General features: G+C 31.9%; 2 protein-coding genes across 4 annotated transcripts in view; one reads left to right on the top strand and one right to left on the bottom strand.

Moving 5' to 3' along the window:
* Positions 1-19528, top strand: part of Dhc1 (dynein axonemal heavy chain 1) — a 50655-nt gene extending 31127 nt beyond the window's left edge. Inside the window, exons 54-78 of the mRNA XM_074118931.1 lie at positions 395-621; positions 693-969; positions 1148-1292; positions 2189-2334; positions 2407-2622; positions 3030-3295; positions 5592-5760; positions 5836-5991; positions 6758-6913; positions 7953-8109; positions 8497-8627; positions 9245-9498; positions 9592-9782; positions 10086-10207; positions 11392-11560; positions 11779-11931; positions 12004-12230; positions 12913-12990; positions 13794-13988; positions 14073-14174; positions 16947-17107; positions 17169-17325; positions 17403-17615; positions 18182-18334; positions 18762-19528. Coding sequence (XP_073975032.1) covers positions 395-621; positions 693-969; positions 1148-1292; positions 2189-2334; positions 2407-2622; positions 3030-3295; positions 5592-5760; positions 5836-5991; positions 6758-6913; positions 7953-8109; positions 8497-8627; positions 9245-9498; positions 9592-9782; positions 10086-10207; positions 11392-11560; positions 11779-11931; positions 12004-12230; positions 12913-12990; positions 13794-13988; positions 14073-14174; positions 16947-17107; positions 17169-17325; positions 17403-17615; positions 18182-18334; positions 18762-19148 — 4608 coding nt within the window. The 3' untranslated portion in view covers positions 19149-19528. The remainder of the gene's footprint in view (positions 1-394; positions 622-692; positions 970-1147; positions 1293-2188; positions 2335-2406; positions 2623-3029; positions 3296-5591; positions 5761-5835; positions 5992-6757; positions 6914-7952; positions 8110-8496; positions 8628-9244; positions 9499-9591; positions 9783-10085; positions 10208-11391; positions 11561-11778; positions 11932-12003; positions 12231-12912; positions 12991-13793; positions 13989-14072; positions 14175-16946; positions 17108-17168; positions 17326-17402; positions 17616-18181; positions 18335-18761) is intronic.
* Pxn (Peroxidasin) overlaps positions 19325-25147 on the bottom strand; it is a 215810-nt gene continuing 209987 nt past the window's right edge. For all 3 annotated transcript variants that reach the window (XM_074118932.1, XM_074118933.1, XM_074118934.1), the window contains 12 exons: positions 24307-24419; positions 23724-23954; positions 23209-23450; positions 22840-22995; positions 22568-22768; positions 22300-22483; positions 21577-21728; positions 21035-21380; positions 20580-20697; positions 20279-20487; positions 19693-19928; positions 19325-19613 (listed from right to left, as the gene is read on the bottom strand). In XM_074118932.1, the coding sequence (XP_073975033.1) occupies positions 19518-19613; positions 19693-19928; positions 20279-20487; positions 20580-20697; positions 21035-21380; positions 21577-21728; positions 22300-22483; positions 22568-22768; positions 22840-22995; positions 23209-23450; positions 23724-23954; positions 24307-24419 (2284 nt within the window). In that variant the 3' untranslated portion in view covers positions 19325-19517. The remainder of the gene's footprint in view (positions 19614-19692; positions 19929-20278; positions 20488-20579; positions 20698-21034; positions 21381-21576; positions 21729-22299; positions 22484-22567; positions 22769-22839; positions 22996-23208; positions 23451-23723; positions 23955-24306; positions 24420-25147) is intronic.

Here is a 25147-nt window from a genome sequence, read left to right on the forward strand (position 1 = left end):
GGTATAGATTTTTGTTGTAAACTTTGATGTATAGAAAGTGTTTTATTCATGAGAGTGAGGTTGGGTGCACAGAACAGAGCTTAATAATTAATTTCGGTAGGTTGATTTGGCTTCGGTTCTAATTAGAACGCTTAGTGGTTCCTTAGGTTTCTAGTAAAAAAGAAAAATATCAAAACTATACTATAAAAATATATTTATGCATATTATGTGGGCGCCTACAGCTGTATTCTACATCTAAGTTAAAAATGCTGATGGAATTTTACTAAGAAAAGTTTTAACTCAATTCTCGGTTAAAAAAAAAACTGAGTATAAAAATATGATAAGTTCTAATGCGCGCTTTATTATAGTATATTTCTGCTATTTGTTTCAAAACAATCATAAAATTATTGTGAAGGTTGGTGAAAAATTTCGGAATCGAGCAATGAGATTTCCAGCGTTAGTCTCGGGATGTACCATTGACTGGTTCCAGCCTTGGCCAAGAGATGCGCTGGTATCTGTTTCTTCGCATTTCTTAACCGATTTCAAGATAGAATGCACAGATCAAGTTAAAACTGAACTAGTTGACGCTCTAGGTTTCATCCAAGATATTGTTTCAAGTACTTCCGTGGAATATTTCCAAAGGTAAGAAGATTTACACTTTCTTATCAATTAATAATACTCTATAACTTCACATACGGACAAAATTGTTTTAGATTTCGACGAGCTACCCATGTTACTCCAAAATCATACCTTAATTTTATCGGAGCATATAAAAAGATTTATGTAGAAAAGCAAAAAGAGTTGGGAGAAGGTGCTGTAAGGATGGATACTGGTCTTAAGAAACTAGAGGAAGCTTCTGCCTGTGTTGCAATTTTAAAAAATGAGTTGGCAAACATGGAAAAAGAATTAGCTTTAGCATCAAAAAAGGCTGAAGATGTACTTTTAGAAGTCACCGAAAGAGCTAGTCAAGCAGAAACTGTTAAAAACCAGGTTAAATTTTCCTTCTTTCTTAATTTTATTGCTTGCAGTGTGAATTATTACTGAAAATGATGCAGATTTGTATATATTTTTTAAATTAGTTTCTCTACGGAATTAGAGCCCTAAGTAATTTTCAGCTTGCTACTGTAATATTAATACATAAATAATTCTGTATGTATTTGATAACTAGGTGATGGTGGTCAAAGAGAAAGCTGAAGCTTTAGTACAAGTGATTGCTAAGGAGAAAGCGATGGCCGAACGGAAACTTGATGCAGCAAAACCCGCTCTTGAAGAGGCTGAGGCAGCACTAAACACTATTAAGCCTGCCCATATCGGTACATACAAACAATCTGATTTGAATCACATACGCGAGTTTCTCTTTCACCAACTCTTGCAGTTGTAAAAGGAAAAAAGAAAATTATTAACGTTTTTGTATGCATGAAGTGGTGGTAAAGAGGTTCACCTCGCTGGTAAAATAATAATTAGAACAGGCATTTAGAGGGCCACGAAGTTAAAGGAATCTATTTCAAAAAAATTCCAAAAAACGTAGATTTTTCTTTTAAAATAGAATTTCCTGCCAAATGCTGTAATCGAATTTCAGTTAGTATGAATTATCACTGATAATAGACTTAACATAATTTATCAGCCTTACTGCTAATTGATTTTATTTGGTTGATGAATGAGTATATTGAAGGAGCATATTAGTGCATAAAGATGCTTTCTATAGTAGAAATTTATCAAAGTGTTAATCTGCTAATGTTTTTTGTTTTTTCTAAAGAAAACGTTAGTCTGTAGAAATATGCTGTTTAAAGAACATCGTTGGAACGATTTTTGAGAAAATTGCGATACAAGGAAAAGCTTCTTTAAAACCATAAATGTTTAGTTTTGAAATATTTAGTTAACAAAGATATAAACACATATGTTAATTCTGGGTTTAGGAGATCTACTATTGAAACAAGTAATTCGGTGAATTTGTGACATTCACCATTTCTGCGATACTTCCAATGATATGCTACACAATGAAAGCACTTAGAGAAAGTAAAAATTAATATCTATTTCTCTTAAGTCATCCTTTAAAATATTGTTTTTTGCCAGGGTATCTAATATTCCGATTATATGGTTAATATTATTCAATTATGTACGATGATGATGCAAAACCGGATCCCACTTTTTATTTCTATTTTTTGATTTAAATGGTTTAATTCATTTCTCTTTTCTTTTTTTTACCCAGCAACCGTGAGAAAACTTGGAAGACCACCACATTTAATTATGAGAATTATGGATTGTGTATTAATACTTTTTCAAAGAAAACTTCACCCAGTAATTGCTGACAGCGCGGCTCCATGTCCAAAACCTTCATGGGCTGAATCCTTAAAGGTGCGAATGTTTAATGTATTAACTTTACCTAAACTAAATCGTAAGAACTATGAAATTAAAAATTATTTTTAGATGATGGCTAGTACTACATTTCTTCTTCAATTACAAAACTATCCAAAGGATAATATCACTAATGAAATGATTGATTTATTACAACCTTATTTCAACATGGAAGATTATAATATGGAGACGGCTAAGAGAGTTTGTGGCGATGTAGCTGGTCTCCTTTCTTGGACTAAAGCCATGGCATTCTTTCACAGTGTAAACAAAGAAGTTCTTCCTCTCAAGGTATTTTAACTATTTCTTTTCCACTATGGAGTTTATGGTGTATTATGTCGTTCTTCGGAAATCTTTTCAAGTCTTTCAAGTAAAACAAATTAATGATTTTTGTTTCCATTCTACAATGAACTGGCCTTCTATTTTTAGAAGATTACTCAAGTCCTGAATGTGTTTTGAAATAGTGGCTATTATCCCTGTCTGTAGGTTTTGTTCACTGTGCGTTAACTGGTCGTGCGGGTCATCGCACGTGGACTAGAAAAACCACCACATCCAATGATTATACGAACATAAATTTTTGAGTAACAATTGTGAATTTCATGGCTTAATATTTCCTTAAATTTACAGTAAATCTGTATTATGATTCTTTCTAGCTGTACTCCATGCATTTTGTTAAAATAGTATTGAGTTTATTTCAGGCCAATTTAGCTCTACAAGAAGCAAGATTGAAAGTAGCTATGGATGATTTAGCTGCCGCAGAGCAAGAATTAGCTTCCAGAGAACAAGCTCTAGAAGATGTGAAAGCTCAATATAACAATGCTGTTGGTGAAAAACAGCGACTTACAGATGCAGCTAACAATTGTTTGCGCAAGATGACTGCTGCTACTGCACTTATCAACGGGTTAGGAGGCGAAAAAATTAGATGGACAGAACAGAGCAAAGATTTTAAAGAACAGCTTGGGAGGTAGGTTTTTTTAAAAAATTTATTGTTTTTTCCATTAGTAATCCTAAGCTCTGCAGATTACTTTGTCAGTGTATAGAATTAGTGAGATGATTTTTAAAACTGCACATAAAGAGTAGTGATCGGGGATTTCTGGGTTAATTATGACTGCTCCGAATAAAACAAAATCAATACTATAAAAAAAAAGTTTGTAAACATCGGCTCGAGCTAAATGTCATAATAGGATTTTCGACCCACATAATCGTCCACAATGCGGAAGTAAAGTTATGTCAAGACTGGATGCAGTCCTTCTAACTACGAGTATAACATAACTTACTTTTATGTAAACCGTAACTCCAAGAGTTCATTAATTGAAGTGAACTGAATATGTTATTTCAGCGAGCGCTGTTGGTTGGGCCGATTCTCATGTTTCACCCACAATAAAAACTCCTGGCTAACGAAGGAAATATAAAAATGTCGTTTAAACAAATTATATATAATTTGTATATTGTAAATTTACTTTTGTATCTTTGAATATTGTATGTTTGTATATTTGTATAATTTTTTTTTTTTTTTTTTTTTTTTTTTATTAGCTTATAGAAAATACATTTCATAGCTAAGGAGTCCAGGTAATAACGTGCTTAGAATTAACTCTGCTGTGACAACAACAAAAAATAAAGATATACAACCAGAGAAAAAGAAATAATAAAAACATTAATACATGCACATGTGCTATAAACTCTCATAATGAAAAAAATTAGCTTTAATCATCACTGACAAATAGAGAATATTTCAAAATAAACAATTTTCTTTTGAGTTTTATTTAAAATAATAAAAAGAGTAATATGAACTAAAAGATAAATGGACACTTTTACAATAAGCAGGTAAACATAAACAAATGAACACAAACTTTAGACTTAATTTTTGGTAAGTAACTATAAAATCACGGCATTTTACAATAGTTTCGTCTTATCCATTTATTTATTCATTTTTTTTTTTCTTTTTCCAATTTTCGTTCCCTTCCCACTACCAAGCTAGCTGTGTATTTATTGAGAATGGTTTGTCTGCAATTTAGGCTTTTTCTAACAAAAAAGTATATGTCATTTAGTTTATTTTGGTTTATATCGCTCAAAAGAGCTTCTATAATACAATTTTCATGTTTTAAAAGAGGTAAATATTTATTTATGAATTTAGATCTCAGGTGGTCCAAGGCACTACAACAAATTAAGAAGTGAGTTAAAGTGTCCTTGTCGGAAGAGTGGCAGATTTTGCAGTCATCACTGGCATTAAATTGAAATCTTTCAGCTCCAATAATAACTCTAGTTACTTTATTTGAGGCCATTCTTAATTGAGCTAATACTCTTAATTTATCAATCGAACAATTCAGACTGCTATATATTGTATCAGTGAAAGTTACTCAGTAGCCTGTAATGGGGATTAAAAGTGGAGTTCAAAACAAAATTTATATCTTTACTTATTAAGTTGAGTTTAAATGCATACGAAATTTCTTTATAGGTTTTTGTATATTTGTATAATGTAAACATACTAAACAAACCTTAAGGTTGTTTTTTGATTAAAGAAAGTGTTTTTTATGGGGAAGGACGTTTATAGAAAATAACAAAAAAATCAAAATATGTCCTTAGAAATATGTGGAATGAAATAACTCTAGTTTCCACTTTTTATTACTCTTGTGTTTGACTTGCCGAAAATGATTCCTCTCTGTGAAACGTTCCAAGGCAGCATATCGTTTATTTCCGTTAACAAATAACTGCAGGTCAGCAAATAGTCTTTTCAACATCGGATTTGTTTAAAGGACCCTCAGAATTCAAACCATGTATGAATTGTAGTGCTTGTCGTATGTCACAGATATCTGGTAGGATCTCTTACACGGCGATTTAATTAGAAATGTAGTACAATAAAACATACCAGATTCCCTTTGTAGAATTTATGAGTTGAACAGGCAATTTACAATATTTCAATGAGGATTGTTTGGGGTTAGATTTAAAATCTTTTGACGGTTAATAGTACGCTTTTGGGCCTCCCTCGCGGAGATCCTATATAGCCTGCCCTAGTAGCCTTAACAGTGATGGGCATTGTCGAATTTAACGAGAGAAAACTGTCCTGATGCTGGTAGTTTACTGAGAGTATTTTGTAATTATTTGGGGGTGATTTTAAGATTTTTCTTTTTCTTTTTTTTCTAGCCTTTAGCATTATACTTTTTATGCCTCAGACCAATGCGGCATAGAAAATAAATCTTTTATCATGACAAGGCGTAATTCTCAAATATAAATTAATGTTAATACAACGTTAAAATTCACAGATTAGTAGGAGACATTCTGTTAGCAACTGCATTTTTATCTTACTGTGGTCCTTACAACCAAGAATTTCGTGCCAGTTTGATTGATCAATGGATTGAAATATTAAAAAGTCGAGAAATCCCGTTTACTTTAAATTTGAACATCATTAGCATGCTAGTTGAATCTTCAACGGTATTAATTTAAAAATTATAAATACATTTATTTAACTATTATTCTGGAATTAATGGAGAGTTTAATTATAATTAGGTATCTGAATGGACATTGCAAGGATTACCAAATGATGAGTTATCAATCCAAAATGCGTTGATTGTAACGAAGTCCAGTTCCTATCCACTTCTTATTGATCCTCAAAATCAAGCAAAGATGTGGATAAAGAATAAGGAAAATAACAATGAGCTTCAGGTATGTGATAATGGCTTTTGAATAATTTCATTATGATGCAAAAATTAATTTTTTTATTCATGTTACTGAGCAAAAACGTTGTGGCTGGAGTTATTTCATTTTTATATATTTTAGCTCGATTTATTTGCGATTTTTCTTCTTCTTTTAGATTATCTGTATTGGTTTTTATTTACTACTTGCATTAAATATTTTATTTACTTTTTAACCAGTTTAGATGATTAAATGAAGTAATTCTGAGAGCATTTTAGTGCTTTTAACTTAAAATTCTATTAGTCTTTATGAGTTTTAAATGGCTTTCTTTCTCCAAGATTGTTGTTCAAATGTTGATTGTGTATTCATTGTTATACACGCAGACTAGCACTTCGCTAGATTCCACTGATTCTCCAATAGATTCTCCGCTTATACGGATATTACTATATTCGACTGCGAAGCAGAGATTCTGTGTTCGAGTCCAGTCTACTTTAGTATTCCTAGAAGTTTTATACTTGTTTGGAGGTTTTGTCTTACGAAAGAGAAGTGTCCAGAGGCAGGCATTGCACTAAAAGACTCCGAGCTCCAATCATTACAGATGCTGATGTATCTTTCTCTAGATCTAAGAACAGTATTTTTAATTCATTTAGGTTTTGGGAAATTTAGTTGAATTGAAATATTTTACTTGACTTCTTTAATTATTAGATAAACTTGGTTAACAATAAAAATCAATTTTTACAGTTCCAATATACCTTTGCAAGCAGTTTTGTGTTAATTGTTACATTTTTAAATCTAGATCACATCTCTAAATCACAAATATTTTCGTACACATTTGGAAGATTGTCTTTCATTAGGAAGACCTCTTCTAATTGAAGATGTGGGAGAAGAATTGGATCCGGTAATTGATAATGTCCTGGAGAAAAATTTTATTAAGTCTGGGTCTATGGAAAAAGTAAGTATTTGAAATATTAATTGTCTTACAGATATTAAAAACTATAAATTCTTCTGTAAAACATTACAGTTTGCAAATAATTATATACAAAAATGGCACTTTTTAGGGAATCCTCAAAAATTCTTTCTGCAGAAACCCTCATAAAATAAATTTCCCCAAACAAAGTTACTAACAAAACTAACAAAACCTTAGCACTATTAGAGTATTTATGTGTAAAAAAAGTTTAACTTGTTAATCTTTTAAAAAACTAAAAAAAAAATTAAGAAAATTAACCTTCAGGTAATTCATTTTTCTCAAACACGGAATTTGACCCACATATTTAAGGGTAATTAATATTATATCCATATTACATAAAATATCAATTCTAATGATACTTCATTCATGAAAGTCGGTTCACGCGTCGATATTTTGAAACTACTGCATTACTTCCCTTAGTAGGTGTAAGACCAGGACGGTACTTTAATGTTTCTTAGGAGGGCCCTAACCCTCTCATCCTGCTAAATGTTTATCAAAATCAGATACATAGTAACAGAGTTATTTTAGAAGGTGCCTTACATCCATGGGGGTAACTCCTTGCATTGACAGCTTTGAAACCCCAAAATCAAATTTTGAATCGAATGACACCTCATTCATAAAAATTGATTGACGCGTTTAGGTGCTATGTTGTTTACAAAAAAGGTAGCAGCAACAAGTAAAAAAAAAAAAAAATTAAAATGCCGGTTTTTTCATACTTTTGGCAACTTTTTTCCTGAAATAATAAGTAATATTTTTAGATTTTTTTTCAATTATTTATTGTAATAATACCAGATCTATAGTAATTAATAATCATAATAATTGCTTTTCACACTAGAGATTAAATGAACGCGTGAATTGAGAACCAGCTTAGGAAGTGTATTCCAGCGTTCAATTATAGTTTAATTCCCACAGTTAGCCCTGGGCCATTTCCTTATAAGACCTAGCTATCAGAGAATTGTTTTATTGCGCTATTGTATAAGCACTTAAATCCCATACTATGTATTCCTTTTTTCTAATCGTTTAGGTTGTTGTGGGAGATAAGGAAACAGATGTCATGCCAGGATTTATGTTGTACATCACAACCAAATTACCAAATCCGGCGTATTCACCTGAAATTAGTGCTAAAACAGCCATTATTGATTTCACAGTAACTATGCAAGGCCTGGAAGATCAGCTACTTGGTAAATATTGTACATTTTGTGGGGTTTAGATTGATCTAAAATGCGTTAATATGTCAATGAAGGAGTTCATTTATGACGCGCCTGAACTGTTTATCCTGCTTACAAATCATGTGTGAAATATATTCTGATAGCTGCACTTATTATGAAGGCTACATTAATATAAGTGTAGGTTGGAATATAGTTGATATGGAGTAGGTAGTTGGTAAGCTGAAAAGCCTTCCCAACCTTTATAGATCACATTAATTTTATTTATTGTTTATTGGTCTTAAGTCTATAGCAGCACACTACATTAAAATCTTCGTAATTTTCAAAAAGAAAATAGGAAATATATTTCATGCTTAAGGTAAATTTTAATTTAATAAATGAGGAAATAATTCTTGTTTGTAGGTAGAGTTATATTAATGGAAAAGTCAGAACTCGAAAGTGAACGAGTTGCTCTTTTTGAATCAGTAATAAAGAATCAACGACGAATGAAAGAATTAGAAAGTAATCTACTACACAGATTAACGTCGTCTGAGGTACTTCAGATTTTTTTTTACTTCCTTTAGATAAAAGTTAACATTTTTTTTTATGAGAAACCAACAAACGTACTCTTTATTAAAGTAGCAATCTTTTGCCTACAATAAAATAAATAAGCAGTACAATTAATGGTAAATTTTTCGCCCAGTTTTTGACGATTAACCCTTATACAACTGTCCTACTGGACAGATTTAATATAAGCTCAATTAGCTCAAATCAGCCGGTATGACTGAAACATCTTTTTAAAGAAGGTAGACGTGTACATCTCTTTGAAATTTAAATTAACAAATTTTTCCAAGCAATAGGAATTCTCTAAACAAAAATAAAACAAAATGTAGAAGTAGTAAAGAAAATTTTAACAATTAGTCAAAGAAAAATTTAGTATTAACACATTTACTTTATTCTTATTTTTGTTTATCTTATACTTATTATTATTATTTTGAATCGGTTAGCAAAATAAAAAAGATATAATTTTATATTAGGAACTTTTTCTCTCTTTTTTTTAAATTTTTATTTTGACCACTCTTCTCTGATTCCTACAATAAATTATTAATCATTAATTTATTTAGTTCTTTTATTATTCTGATTTTGATTAGTTTGGTATACTATTGTTTAGGGTTCATTAGTTGATGATGAAGCTTTAATAGATGTTTTACAAGTAACCAAAGCCACTTCTGAAGAGGTGAATGCGAAGTTAATCGTATCTGAAGAAACAGAACAAAAGATAATGAAAGCAAGAGAGGAATTCCGCGCTGTAGCAGGAAGAGGATCTATTTTGTACTTCTTAATTGTAGAAATGAGCAATGTTAACGCCATGTATCAAAATTCTCTGAAACAGTTTTTGAATATATTTGATAATTCTATTACAAAGTAATTTATGAAAAGCTATTTTTCTGTATTGATTATTTGATTAATTGTTTTAAGATATATAAGGTACAATCTATTTAAATTATTCTCATTTAGGTCTCCAAAAAGTAAAGACAGTGCGGAGAGAATAAATAATATTCTAGTCTATTTGACTTACCAAGTGTGGACTTATACTCTTAGAAGTCTCTATGAGAAACACAAGCAGTTGTTTACGTTGATGCTAGCAATGAAGATAGATTGTCATAAAGGAACAATAGCGCACGATGAGTTTCTAGCATTTATAAAAGGTACTAAATGTTTCTTTATCTAGATGATTTATTTCCTCTTTTTGTTACTTGAGTAGATTATTATGACTATATTAAAACCACATAAAAATTTGATATCAAATGGCAAAATTAGCTTTACAGAACTAGAAAATAAGTATCTTAGATAAGAAATGTCAACCATTGATAGAAATAAAATAGATCGTGTACATCAAATTAACTCCGATCAAAGAATTATGTAGGAAATTGTGATTAGGACCTCAGTACTGGATAATATCGTTAAGGTTTATAGTTAAGGTATATAAGTGAATTTTTATTTTCATTTAGGTGGCGCATCGCTTGATCTAAACGCAGTTACTCCAAAACCATTTAAGTGGATATTAGATATCACCTGGCTGAATTTGGTAGAAATCAGCAAGTTACCTGTCTTTTCTTCTATTTTGACAAAGGTAAGAAATTTATGTGTTATAGGGTCTTTTTTTCTTACTCTAAAATAATATTTTTTGTACAAAATTACAAAATATACTTGGATAAACAGATCTGGTCGATACGGCTTACAGAGAAGTAGGTACATACTTCATTAAGAAACTTACTGAAGTCTATTGCGATATTTTTATTTATTTCATAAATTGAATGTGTTCCGAAATTGCAAGAGCGTAAATAGGTGTATTACGACTAAAGGATGTATTGTTGTAACGCTATTAATAATCAATAAAATATGATTTTTTTTTAAATATAGCAAGATATTTTGATTATTTCTTGTTAATAATAGAAAATATTATTATTTTATTAACATTTCAGGAATTAAGCATTCACAGTAAATAGGTATTTTAAGTTGATTGTATTGTTTGAGTGAATATCCTACTTGAAAAACGAAAATGTGGGTAGCTAATTTGGTAGTTGGACGATTAATCCGCTTGTAGTCGTATTTTGGAAGTGACCTCCGATTTCGCAAGCAACATTATTTCCATGCCGGAGTAATTACTCTTCACATACACTGACTTATGTCTTATTTGAAACTCCAACACACTTCTCTACTCTAATAGAACTTGACTCAGATCTACACCCCTTTCTAGATACTGTTTGTTTAGGAAAAATTCTGCGCTGGAATCATCCCTCTTAAAGCTAATTGGGATACTTTTAAGGCGTCACAAGTTAGACACATACAAGAGTATCAACAAAATTGAGCCATATTTCTGAATAGAAGGACAAATGAACTCTTCTATTGAATGTTTTGTATTTACAAGCAACAAACTAAACTTACACTGACCTAAGATCTCAAATATATGGCCATATTCTACTACATATACTTCAGCTGATCACAAACAAAGAAGAATCTGACAAAACACTATCCAGTAGTCGATGCGCCCAAAATAGTATTCTCCATGCAAGCCTTGAACAACCCACTTCATCTGATCTCGAAATATCTGAACTTCTTGCGGACCAAATTAATAGGTAAATACATTCTGAGCGAGATGGCTTAACAACAAATGGAACTTGTAGTCAATAACTATCTTGAATTCATTTCACCAAGCATTTCTATTGTAAACACTACTTGTAAAATTTAAAACATTGCAGACTGTTCTTTGCTGAATAAGAAACTAAGTGTATTACAAGCTACATCTGTTTTTAGATTAAACAAAATGAGAAAGAATGGAGAGTGTGGTATGAAAAAGAAAAACCAGAGGAAGCTGAAATACCTTGTGGTTACCAGAAGTCTCTCGATGTGTTTAGAAAATTGTTACTCATAAGATCATGGAGTCCTGATCGCACGCTCTCTCAAGCCCAGAAATATGTTATAGGTGCTTAATCCATTTTAGCTCTGTTATTTTTTAGTAAGAGATCTCTATCAGCTATGATCCTCTTCAACATTATTTTTCGAGAGTAGAAATTCCTTTTTTTGTATGTGAATATACCAATTATCATTTGGTATCTTCTAATCTAAATTAACACTCTTTTTGAAACTACCCTTTCTGTTTAATTAAGTAAAAAAATATAAATTCTTAATGATTAATATTAGATTCGCTGGGAGAGGAGTATGGAGAAGCAACCATATTGGACTTGGAGTCCACATGGCTAGAATCAGAACCGAGAACACCCTTAATTTGCATATTATCTATTGGTTCTGATCCTTCTCCGCAAATATCTGCTCTTGCAAAATCCAGAGATATCTGTAAGCGTTATTAGATTAATTTATATAACTCTCAATAATATGCCATTTATTAAAAATAATTTTCGTACTCAGTTTTAAGGTCTGTATCTATGGGCCAAGGGCAAGAAATTACTGCAAGACAACTCATAAACGATGCAATGAATGGAGGTGGATGGGTGCTTCTTCAAAATATACACTTATCTCTTCCATTTTGTTCAGAAGTTATGGATTTTCTAGCTGATGCAGATACTATCGACAGAAGTTTTAGATTATGGCTTACCACAGAAGTTCATCCACAATTTCCAATCGGTCTTTTGCAGGTAAATTAATCATTAAGTATCGTTCGTATCTTCCAAGAAGAAACAAAGAATTGAACATGGTTATATGCGGCTTTTTCTTTAATTATATACTTTAATTTAATTATATAAATTGCCTAATTATATTTACTCTTCGCAATGTTTATCGTAAAAAATTCTTGAATAATTGTTCAAGCTATTATTAAAATCCGACCTAGATAAAGATTCAAACTGAGGTATAAGTTGACTGCGAATTTTTTTTTCCAATTCACGAGTAAATTAATGCTGTTTATAAACTGAGAGAGCAGTTTTAATAGATTGTTTGACTGAACAAATATTACATGTTGTAACACAAAAAGTAAACCTGAAAAATTTGAATGCTGAAAAGTTTTTCATTTTGTTTGTATACACTTTCGTTACAGTAAGAATTCTTTAAGGATTTTGAAATAAAAAATATGTTTGCTGCATGTTCACATTTTAAGTAATTAAAGCAATTATTTTAAAATAAATCATTAACCAATAAGGGCAAATTTTTGGTTTTTAGCATTAATAAAGTTGACATGAAATCAAGACTTACTCGTAACTGCCATAAAAAACATTAAGTTAAACATTTTGAGTGAGATATTTGACTCAAAGCGAACTCTATGATCAAAGCAAATGTTTTGGTCTTGTGTTTATTTTATTTATTCTTTTCGTTTGTTCGAAGATGGCAATCAAATTTACGAATGAACCGCCTCAAGGTATTCGAGCCAGCATGAAGAGGACGTATCAAAACATTACTCAGGTAAGTGTACAAAACTACTTCTTGTATTGGAATGTATATTTATTATAAAATCAATTAATATATTCGAAATATATTCTAGTAAATACAAAATTAAAAATAGAACTTCAGAAATAAAAGGCGAATTAGATATTAACTATTTATTTATTTAGTTTAGTCAGATTGCTCTGCACTGCCAGCTTCAAATAGATTATTTCTGTCCACTAGTGCCCCGCTGGTACCCTACATTCCCAGTGATGACACCACTTACCCAGCACTTTTAGGAAGTTCAAGAGTACTACAGTTCGGTACCGGTAGTAAGAGAGCACTCCCTGGAACCATCACCCTTCCTATTGCCGCCCTAAATATTCTTAAGAAAACTCCACATGGAAAATACTAGGAAGGAAATACTTGCCGCCACCACTTTGGGGCTACCCAGGATCAGTAAGCGTTGGGGCTCTCCACCTAAGCCAAGGCGCCAACATTTTTAGGAAAGACCCTGGAAGCGAGGGAAGCGATTAGTCAGTTATTATCTCCCTTGCTCCATTGTACCTTTTTTCTGCCTTCCCCCAGATGTTGAAAAAACGGCCCAAATTAAAATGTTGGAAGTTTTACCTTCTCCAACCTGATGGTTAGTCCAGGCTGACTAAGGAAATCTCAGTGACGGAGATAATGTTTTTATAGTATCAGGTGATTTGTTTATCGATTATTATACTAAGTTTAGGTCAATTTTTGTTCAAAAAACTTACATAGCTCTTACGAATTGCCTAATGTTAGCTACCGAGTTGCATTTTAATAATTCCTAATTTTACATGTATATTTTGCAGGATACTTTGGATTATTCAGCTCAAGCTCAATGGCCGCCACTTTTGTACGCTGTAGCTTTTCTTCACACCATAGTTCAAGAAAGAAGAAAATTTGGTCCATTAGGATGGAATATACCGTATGAATTCAATCACGCTGATTTCGCAGCAAGTGTACAATTTGTACAAAATCATTTGGACGATATAGATCCCAAAAAGGTCTCTAAACTAAATGGAGAAATTTATATGTAAGTTAAGGTTGTTATTTTTATTGTCCAATGCTCTTGATTGCATTGATTACAGGGAGTATCCTGGGCCACCGTTTGTTATATGCTTGGAGAAGTTCAATATGGTGGCAGAGTTACAGACGATTTTGACAAACGTCTTCTAACAACTTTTACCCAAGTACATTTATTTATAACTTAATTCGCTTAAAATGTAGATCAACACACGTGGCACTAACGTTTCTTCACTTGCATGTTACCATTATTTGGGGGGATCACATCATTTTGTGGTAAATTTTATTTTTTGAAGCACTTCGATGACAAAATCTATTTTGGTTAAAATATAAATTCTATTAAAGGGACATCCTCCAAAGTTTCAACTTTTACTTTTTAGCGTGAGATTTTTTCGGCAGTGGCTCGGGAAAGCCTTTTCTCTCGGGAGAGTTCCTTTATCAGAACCTTCTTTAGAGTAAAGAGTTGTTAGGACATAGCTTCTGATGGATGCCGATAAGGCACGATAAGCAGAGCTTCAATAAAGTTTCTTACAAAAGACTTTCTTCAGATCATCATAAAGAAAAACTTCTCATGATTTAAGATCTAACGATCTTTGGTAACCAGTTCATAATTTCTTCATTATCTAAATGTATAGTTTTTGTAAAATGCTTTTATTATGCGATTTCAGAACATCATTCATATTATCTACGTATGGTGAAAAATCTAAATGCCAAAATTAGACATCGAAATATTTTCGTCACCAACCAAGTGGAAGAAGGTTGCAAGTACTGAGTAAATGATTGATTCAATTGCCAATGGTAACGGGAGCACCATGTGCTCACTTAAGGAAAAGGGGGAATCATTGAACAAATTTTGTGAAGCTGCAAAGATCGGGTGCGACTTCCTTTTAGGCACTAGGTTTATTCAGTGCCCTGGGCGATTGAGTCGCCATGCTCCCTAGTGTCCTGTTACTACTTTATTAGTTTATTGTATTGGCATCTGGCAACCTTTAGCCGGATTTGTTGTTTTAAAGCCCCGGTATCTCTTATGAAGAGAGGGGTGGGCGGGGAACAATGGGCATTTTGGATTGCCTGCGTTCCTTCCCCTTTATGGTGGAACCGCCCTTCTAATACAATCTACACTACAATCTACAATCCTTTTAGGCACTCTCCACGAGTATTTGTTAATGTTGTATTAGTTTAGGGAATATATAATATTGTAAAGTTTTTCTTGTCCTTTTACTAAGAAAACTTTACTTACACAACTAGTGCCTGCCACTAGTTAATTTAAATAATATGTGGGTTTGATAAATAATAAAACTCGCTAAATTTGTAAGTATAACCTGATTTACGAGTATTAGCACATTAACATTACTCACATTAACATTTACTAACAACTAACACTATTCATTACAGACTTTTCAAACGACCCTCGTAAGCACATTGTAGTAAAGTATGTTTGAAGGAGCACTAGTTTCAATAAAAACACTATAGTTTCTTGAATGTTAATTATTGATGGTAAATAATGCTTGTATAGAAATGAATGAATTAAATTGATTATTGAATATTACTATTCAATGCTATGAGCTAATTCGCGAACTGAACTGAACCGATGTGATTAGGCTAGTGAATTGCCCGCTGATGATGTGACAAACAAAAACGAATTTATAAAAACCATTTGATTAAATATTCAGATTGCATAACGAATGTGTGTGGACTGTAAAACTTGATAACGTGTGAATTCTTGTTTGACGGCTGTTCGACCTAGGCTCCGTGACTGAAGAATTGCATTTTATGTGAGGAATACCAAACACTCCAATCTGACTTGTTACAGCTTGTTGAAATAGAGCTTGCTATTTTCCTATCACACTAATTTCTTTGGATGATACAACTATTTCTAGAAAGAAGTGGGTGTACTGTTGTGCAGAAATCAAGGGTTCTCCTTGATCCTAATCCTGTGATAGGGCATGAGGGGACAAGATTCCAAATGATTTTTAATTTAAACTATCATTCGTATATTAATAACCCTTCTCCTATACCTTTTTTAAAAGCCCTCTGACTAATTTCCCGATAACTGGAAAACTCCCGGTCCGGATGAACAACGGAATTATGAGCTAAGAAAATTCCGAAGCCCTTGAGAGAGCTTTTGCAATACTCCTGTTAAAACCGCAAAACTCTTGTTTTGTCGGAAGATGTATATGCTGGAATTATGCATTTTTTTTATTGGTTTGATCCTTCTGCAGGGTTACGACCCATTACATACTTTCCTGTAGTATACAAGCTCCTTTCTGCCTGTTAGTAAGAAGCAATGTGAACTGCTTGAACGTCAAGCATTATTGGCCGCTGAGCAAACAGGTTGTGTGTACGGCTGTCTGAGTTGTTAGGAGCAACTTACAATTAATAGGGTGGTGACGTGTAGATCGAGCGGTTGCAAAAGGATTTGTATTTAGCCTATATTGATTGCTCTAAGGTCTTAATGGTTGAAAAAAGGTGTGTTAATGTGCTAAAAATCAAATAAATAATAAAATAAAAAGACTTACAGTCATAAATTTAATTAGTAGTGAATAGGCAGATGAGGCGTTATATAAACTTGTTAAAACCCAACAACATTTTCTCTCTTCTGTCGTGCCGGTTTTCATTCTTTGCGTAAAGAGATGGTAACTTGTTACCGCAATTTATTTGGTTGCAAAATTTTTCACATAGACTTTCGAGTTTCTCCCTTTTGAAAGACTCCAATTCCGTGACTACTTTCTCGACAAGCAACACCTGCTTATTTCGCAGCTTGACCATAACTTCTGGGGACTCTTCCAAATTACCAATTGTGTTATCCCCAATTAGCGTCATGTAGAAAGGAAATACATTTCTTCTTCGGAAGGAAGCCCTGGGTCATGAAAAAAATATTTATAATAATAATTGTAATTGATAAAAGTGATTGTAATGCGTTTTTTTATTTTGTTTAGGTTTGGTTTTGTGACGTTTTGTTGAGACCTGGGTTTGAATTTTTTCACGGTTACAAAGTGCCTATTACAAGAAATATTCAAGGTTACCTTGATTATATTAACAGCCTTCCTTTAACAGATACTCCTGAAGTGTTTGGACTTCATTCTAATGCAGATATTACGTAAGTTTTTATTAGATGTAAAAAATATTTTTAGGTCTTTCGTAAATGAAGTAATTTACAGGTATCAAATAAATACTGCAAATTGCATTCTGGACACAATTTTGAGCGTTCAACCAAAGGAAGGTGGAAGTCAAGGTGGAGAAAGCAGAGAAAACGTGGTTTACAGATTAGCAAATGACATGCTTCAAAAACTTCCAGCCCTATACAATAGTTTTGAGGTAAAATTGTTTAGTGGTTGAAAGCAAACTGAATCAAAGGTACCGTTCGTGTTATTAAAGTTGTACAATTGTTTAAGGTTAAAGATGCGTTACAGCGTTTTGGTGCGTTATTGCCAATGAATATATTTTTGAGACAAGAAATTGACCGATTGCAAAAAGTTCTAGTTGAAGTGAGTAGAACTTTATTAAATGTAAAGTTAGCAATTGATGGAACGATAGTGATGTCTCATGCTTTACGTGAAGCATTGGATGCAATGTACGATGCGAGAATACCCCTGTCTTGGCAAAAGGTAATTTATTCATTTACTGAATAACATATGTTAAGAAATCCCTTCGGGGGAAATGAACTAGCCATATCTTCAAGAATCTCTGCATATGGTTGCTAAGAAACTAGTCTGACATCAGAACAACATCTCACATTTTATTATTCTAACGCCTACAATCGTGTACGATTACTGATATAAGAAATCTTGAATTAGATTTGTAATCAATCCCTACAAAAATCTAGATGAGAGTGTGCACAGGAAGTGAATGTAAAGTTGAAATATCAGCAATCTAAAGATCTATTGGTTGCCAGAATTTGATCATGGAATTTAGACATCAACCATCAGAATGCCGTTTAAGTGAATGTTATGAGTGGCGATGTAAAAGTATACGCATAATTAGGCTAAGATTACAAAGAAATACAACCAACTCAGTCTGTCTCTACTCAAGAAGAATCAAACTCTCAAAAACTAAACTTTCTTAAAAAACTATTGTTATACTAAATCTGATTAGGTCATAATTATAACAAATTAAGAAATCATTTAGTTATTATAGGTTATCTAAATAAATTTTGACTTACCATTTTTCATAGATATCATGGGAATCTGCAACACTAGGTTTTTGGTACACCGAACTCCTTGAGAGGGAAATTCAGTTTCGTAAGTGGCTGCAGAATGGTAGGCCAAATGTTTTCTGGATGACAGGATTCTTTAACCCACAAGGATTTCTCACAGCTATGAGACAGGTAAGCAAGCTTTTTAATGAAATTCCCACTGGGTACTTTCACTTGTAATCAAGTGCATTTGTGGTTACGCTTATTCTTACAATTTGGTATTGTTTACTCCTTAATAGAATAGTTACCTACGAAGGATGAACACATATTGTACTTGACAATTCATCAAATTAGTTTAATCTTAATTTCCTACTAAATTTCTAGATCTGTGGATCACACAACTGTGTGGAGGTCCATGCTGAAACCATCTCGATTTAGAGGTTGCAAGTAAGGCTTCTGTATAGATTAATAGGTTCTGTAGGGATAAATGTTCAGCATAACGAATTTTCTGAAAATATTTTCCAATTGTTTCTTTTACCAAAGAAATATTATTTGTAAAAAATTTTTTTAATGAATCTTTTATCTTTTCAGTCTGAATATTGTACACTTTGTCTTTTAGGAAGTAACTCGCGCCCATAAAGGTTGGGCTTTGGATTCAGTGGTTTTACAAAATCTAATTACTCGCCATAACAAGGAAGAACTGAATGAATCTCCACCTGAAGGAGTTTATGTGCATGGTCTATTTTTGGAAGGAGCAAGCTTAGATCGGCGTACTAGCAAACTTATTGAAAGCAAACCCAAAGTATTATATGAACAGATGCCAGTTATATATATGTATGCAATTAATACAACAGCTGGGAAAGATCCTAAACTGTATGAATGTCCAATATATCGAAAACCACAGAGAACCGATAATAAGTACGTCGGTTCTATAGATTTCGAAACTGATAACAATCCAAGGCATTGGACACTGAGAGGTGTTGCTTTGTTATGTGATATTAAATAAATTAGGTTTTATTTAAAACTTAATAACATTTTATTTTTCTGAAACATTTGTAATAGTAATTTCCTTTTTTTCAAACGAAATATTTTTATTATCACAATAATAAATACAAATTTAAATCACTAGATATTTAAAAATACATTACAAGACCGATTTGTAGAATTATATTACAACATAGCAAGCATTCAAAATAAACAACACATCTTAATACTTATAGAAAAAAAAATACAAAATCACACATCACTTATTAATTTAATATTTACATTTGTATAAAGTAATGGCAGTTTCTTAAAGATACGGCTAACTTGAAAATTTTAACCTTTGAAACATTAAACATGAAAAACAAGTCTTACATTTCTGTTATTTAGTATTTTATTTACAGACCGGGCAACACTTTCCTTTTTCGTAGCGCTTTATCTCGCATGTTAATTTAGGACAAGTTAGCACCGTACATTTAACAGTTGTTTCCTAAAATAATAACAATTATAATCTAATAAAATTTGAAAGATAATGATGTGATTAATATTTAAGAAAAATAAAAATTTACCTGACATTCACAGTATGTACAATCATCTTGTTGCCAGCCATCCCCGTCTTTCCTTAGTTTCCCTCTGTGGTCTTTACAAATACCAGACATTATTTTCATTCTCCTTTTTAAATTTTTAACAGTTTTTTGCAATTCCGCCACTATTCCTTCCAATCCTTCTACCCTCTCTTCCATGGCTTCTTCATTAAAATGAAGTCCATTATTACTTTCTCTCGGAATGAGACTATTTTCACAATCTGAAAACAAACAATTCTAAAAATATTGTAAACGTAATTCCATGATTTATTACGATAATTTTTGCTCCAGTTTTAATTCACTAATCGCATTATCTTGACTCTCAGGATATGAATAAAGAGCACTGAAACATTCAAAAGAATGTCTGAAGAGCTCTTATGTAATAAGAAACTAATTAAAAAACTTTTAAACGCTTTTTTGTCATCTGGTATTCACCAGAACTTGCCATCTCACTCACATTCGAGTGTAACATCTAACCATATAATGTCTTCTACAATAAATATATAAATATAGTAATTTATAGCAGAATAACTTACCTAGTCGTTTAAATGATATAAAATTGTGTAATTACCTTCACATTCATACCAAAATCTGAGATCTATACCAGGAACATCTTCACATTTGACCAGAGAAGGGTTCTGGAGTCGCGGTAAAATGAAAACATCTCGTGAAATATGAGTAATATTATCGCCATTATCGCAGAGTACCTTGGCTAATGAACTCTGTTTGATCTGAGTCAACTGTGATGGTTTGAAAGTTGAAGGATATTCATACCAAAATCTACGAAATTATGTGTCATTATTAAATTTTAATGAATCAATGTGAGCAAAAAACTGAAATGTCAGCCAAACCTTAAAAGTTGTTTTACTCACCTATCCCCATCTCGAATTCGTTTGAACTGATCTATAAGTATGCATCTAAATAGAGGCCCAACTCTTGCGCCTTTCACCTGATCTTCTAATATTCCTCCAACCCAAATATCGATATTTCCTAATGGAAAACAAAATTTATTTCAAAACTAATTACTAGCACTAGAAATTACATGTAAAAACTAGCGAAAAAACGAAATCAAGGCAGTCCCAGCTAATTTCTAGAACCTCATGTTACAATTTTTTTGAGGTTGCTTCATGAAGATAAAAATAATTTTAATAAATAATTTTAATCAATAATTTTAAATTATAGTAATAATAAAAATTAATTGTCTCCCAAGGATAGCTGTTATCTATCTAGAATAAACAGCTTTCCTCATGATTTATCAAATATTAAATGACTACATTAGAAAAAAGGTTAAACATTAACAATTCATAACTTCAATCTTATAATCTACCTGGATGGCCATATAGTTGTTGCAGTTTATCTCTAACTTCAGGATCGGTAATTTCTTTACTGAGATCATCAAATGTTTCAGCTTCAGTAAGGTTGCAATATTTTCTGTATTCATTGTAAAATGGTATTCCATGGTCTCTAGACCTCTGGATGTTCATGGATGCTAGATCTAATGATACAGCATGAAATGAAGTAAAAAGGCGTTCAGTAAGTTCCATATTCAGATTTTCTTGGGGCATTTTCTTTTTTGCTGGAGTTGCAATCATTCCTCTCATTAAAGCATCAACTCCACCTTCATCAACAATACGCCAAGGAGCAAAAAATGCTTTTCCTAAAGGCAGCTCGCCCTGTATCAAAAGATCAAGTTAGAGAATATCACTGACTGTAATTAAAATTTAATGACATCACTTCCAATAAAAAAAAAAAATTACAAACTGATACTCCATTTCCTACAACAAATTGTAAACAAACAAAAATACGGATATTCAATATTTATTAGTTTGAAAAGCAACAATGAAAATTAAACATTATGTTCAACTTTACCTCCGGAATTGATTCGTAATTACTGTCCAAACGTGTAAGGGTTGGATTTATCAACGAATGGCCAAACCTTAGAGCTGCAGTGGCGAATTCGTTAGATATACCAGGATCAATATTTGGGTTGTACCCATCATATTTACCTAATAGTTCGATTCCTAAAAGATAATTAAAATAGATAATAGAAGTTGTTAACTATTTTTCAATTAGCAAGAAAATGCGTAGAAAAGGAAAAGAGCGAAAGAACAATTTTAAATATTGGAGGGATGCCTCAGCTCCTGAAGCCCCAAGAATACTTAGATTAGATTCCCTTTGGGACCCCTTTGGATCTATTGTGGTTCCCCAACTTTAGAGCTCGCCCTCCAGACCCGTCCATTTAATCAGACTCTTAATTCTAGAGAGCGACTCCTGTACTTAGATTCAATCTGTTTTTAAATGACATTTTCTCAAGAATTATTTAGTGTTGTTAATTATTTAATATTTATTAAGTGGCATAAAAGTGTTGTAAGAGAAGAATGTAAATATTACAATAAATTTACTTGAATTATACTTAATTTCATTATATTTATACAATAGGTGAATATATGTAAGGTTGTACATTTACACATACTATAAGTATTAGGAGTACAGTGAGAATACGAACAATGATCGGGTGCGTAACAACTTTTAAAATTTAACTTTTTATAAGTGACTAAAGCGATTTTAAAATAATTTACGAGATGTGAGTACCTTTTTTCCCCAAAATATGTGGAAGCCAATGTTTGTAGGTAATATGCTGCATTTGAGCACCAACTATTTTACGAGCCTCGTTGAAAATGATTTCCCCAGTCCAATGAGGATTTATTTCTTTTAATTTTTCAGCAATTCGATTATGTTCTCTCATCCAGATTGTATGTATAGCCACTAAGCTCACCTTCAGAGATAATATATTGTAAATATTATTATTTCGAATTAATTTTAGCATATCGAAAAAAATAATTGTTTAGAAATTAAAAACCTGTTCATTGACTCTAATATCACCAGCCAAAAAACAGCCAATATCACTTTCCGATGGATCTCTTCTACAATCGACTTCCTGTGCACCTGCAGTTGGTAATAAAGGTTTAGAACCTGGTGGTTGAATACCAGTTCTTAGGAGTCCTGAATCCAGTGAATAATCTCGAAGTAAAATACTTCTGTTGGTGGTAAAGCCATAAACCTACAAGTCACATTCTAAATATACTATATACATAAAGCACTCAACCGTTATAAATATTGATTAATACTAACTTGAGATCCATCAATAAATGCAGTCAACTGATTTATTTGTTCTCTAGGTTGAATTTTATTAAAAAATACTGATGTAACCCCTGATCCACAAATTGCACTAGATCTAATAAAATCCATGCATCGCCTGTTCCATACGCGTGAATCACCATGAGGAACCTACGTTTTATAAAAAAATATTTCAATGCCCACAATAAAACAAAGATACACGGTTGATAAAGTAAAATTGTTAAAATTAATTTTTAATTAAAATAAAAAATTATTTCCGGATTCTTGAATCCAGAAACAGAAGAGTTTTGCAATTTTGTTAGAAAAAAATTAAGCGTGATGAGTGACGGAAAACTAAATTACAATAAAGCAGATAAATTAAACCTCCATCGGAAAGCACGGTGGGGAAAAATCACAGCTCTTTTTGCAATCAAGTCCTTCCCAGCTTTCTGCAGTAGTAGAAGGAATTGCATGATCCAAATCATGGTCCAGAAACTGACCCCACTGCATGACCATATGAGTAATTTCTTCATCTTGAGTTATAGTTTCAGTTCTTATTAAAGTTGTTGAAACCAAACGAGCAGACGGAAGCGAAAATCCGTTATATTTTCTGTTCTTATTCCAACCTTAAAATAAAATAAAGATTTATTATTCTGAGTTAGGTATTGCAAATATTTCTGGCTGAAGCGAAAAAAATACTCTTTTAAATTAAATTCTTTTACACTTTCAGAGAATTTTAACAGAATTTTGAAACAATTAATGAACTGAATTTCTGATTCTATTAATATGTTCTTTCTTTAATGCAAATTTGAAGACATTTCACTCTTTTAAGAATTTATCCAACAATTATTATTAGCCATGCAGTAAATTAATATAGCTTTGATGATTTTTACACAAACCTACTGGCTGACTGAAACCATTTTCATAAATGGGACGTAACATTCTTCTAAATCCAATGTGAGAAGCTCCCCAATAGGGATGTTCTAAGTTGTTACAGGTACCTTCTATTGTACGGTATTTTGTATGGAAACACATATCAGTACAATTAAAACTTTGATGTTCCATACAACCCGATAATCTAGCAATTAATTGTAGTTGATCTGGTGTCAGAAGGTCTTCATAAAAGAAATCTGCAAAAAAAAATTATTTAGAACATTAAACTTTTCAACAATTCACTTTTCAAATGAGAACTGGGTTTTTGACAAAATCTCTTACTTCTTTGTCTTACTATAATTCTATCCATTATACGAGATATGTTTTCTTAGCTTCTTCTCAGTCATGAGAAGCAGAGAAAGAAAAAAAATTAATTGAGCATACTCTTTAAAATGTTCCAGATTTGCTAGTTTAGACTTAAAATTATTTACAATTTTGAGCGGAATAAGAAATTAAAAGAAAGGAAATTATTAAAATTTGTAATCAATAAATAATTTCAACGAAGCAACAATCAAACTTTTTTAATCAGTCAATAGTATATAAGTTTACCATCGGTCGAATTGACTTGTATTCCACTCGCAATATGTTTCCTTATATTTAGTAAGGTATTCTCATAAATGTCTGCAGCTCTAACTGCCGATCTAGCAATTTCGTCTGGATATCTAAAGAATACAAAAAATTCAAAAAGTTATGGTTTTTGTAAAATTTATCACAATATAAATATATTGAAATCGTATCGAAACTATTATTTTACGATCATTTCAATAAAATTATCAAATGGAATTCTTTTCATTATATTCCATATTCTTTTAATATATTATGCAGATTCCTAGTGTTTTGCAATGAAAATTAATTTTTCAGCTATAATCAAATAGTTTGAACAGGCACAATGAAACTTACAATCAATCACATCTAGATAATGTACATTGTGTGTACATTGACACCTACCACAACAATCTTTTAGGTCACAAAGGATATGACTTAATTAATCAATCCTTCTTCAATATACAAAGAATAAATTAACTAAGAGTAACTGTGACATCAGTACGAAGGAGTTTGAATCATACTAGGTCGATTTGAAATATAAACATATGAAGATTTAGGAGCACAGCAATGAGACAGCTAAGAATAAATTTAATTTATGCTAAAATATTTTTTAGTTATGTTTAATTTGTTGACTGACCATGAATATAAATATTTTTTTTTTAATAATGACTTAATAAAATATTTTACAAATGAAATATGCAATTAATGGTAAGAGAGCTTCTCTCTAAAATAGCTTTCTTCAAAATGTAACTCTTAGAAGGTAGTAGGAAAAGCGTTTAAATGGGAATGTGAAGGTTTCTTGCGTATGTAAACTAAATTCATTTCATTACTTACCGAATAAAGA

The sequence above is a fragment of the Rhodnius prolixus genome, unplaced genomic scaffold (genome assembly GCF_049639745.1).
Source record: "Rhodnius prolixus isolate KJV_2025 unplaced genomic scaffold, Rpr scaffold_2, whole genome shotgun sequence".
Taxonomy (NCBI): domain Eukaryota; kingdom Metazoa; phylum Arthropoda; class Insecta; order Hemiptera; family Reduviidae; genus Rhodnius; species Rhodnius prolixus.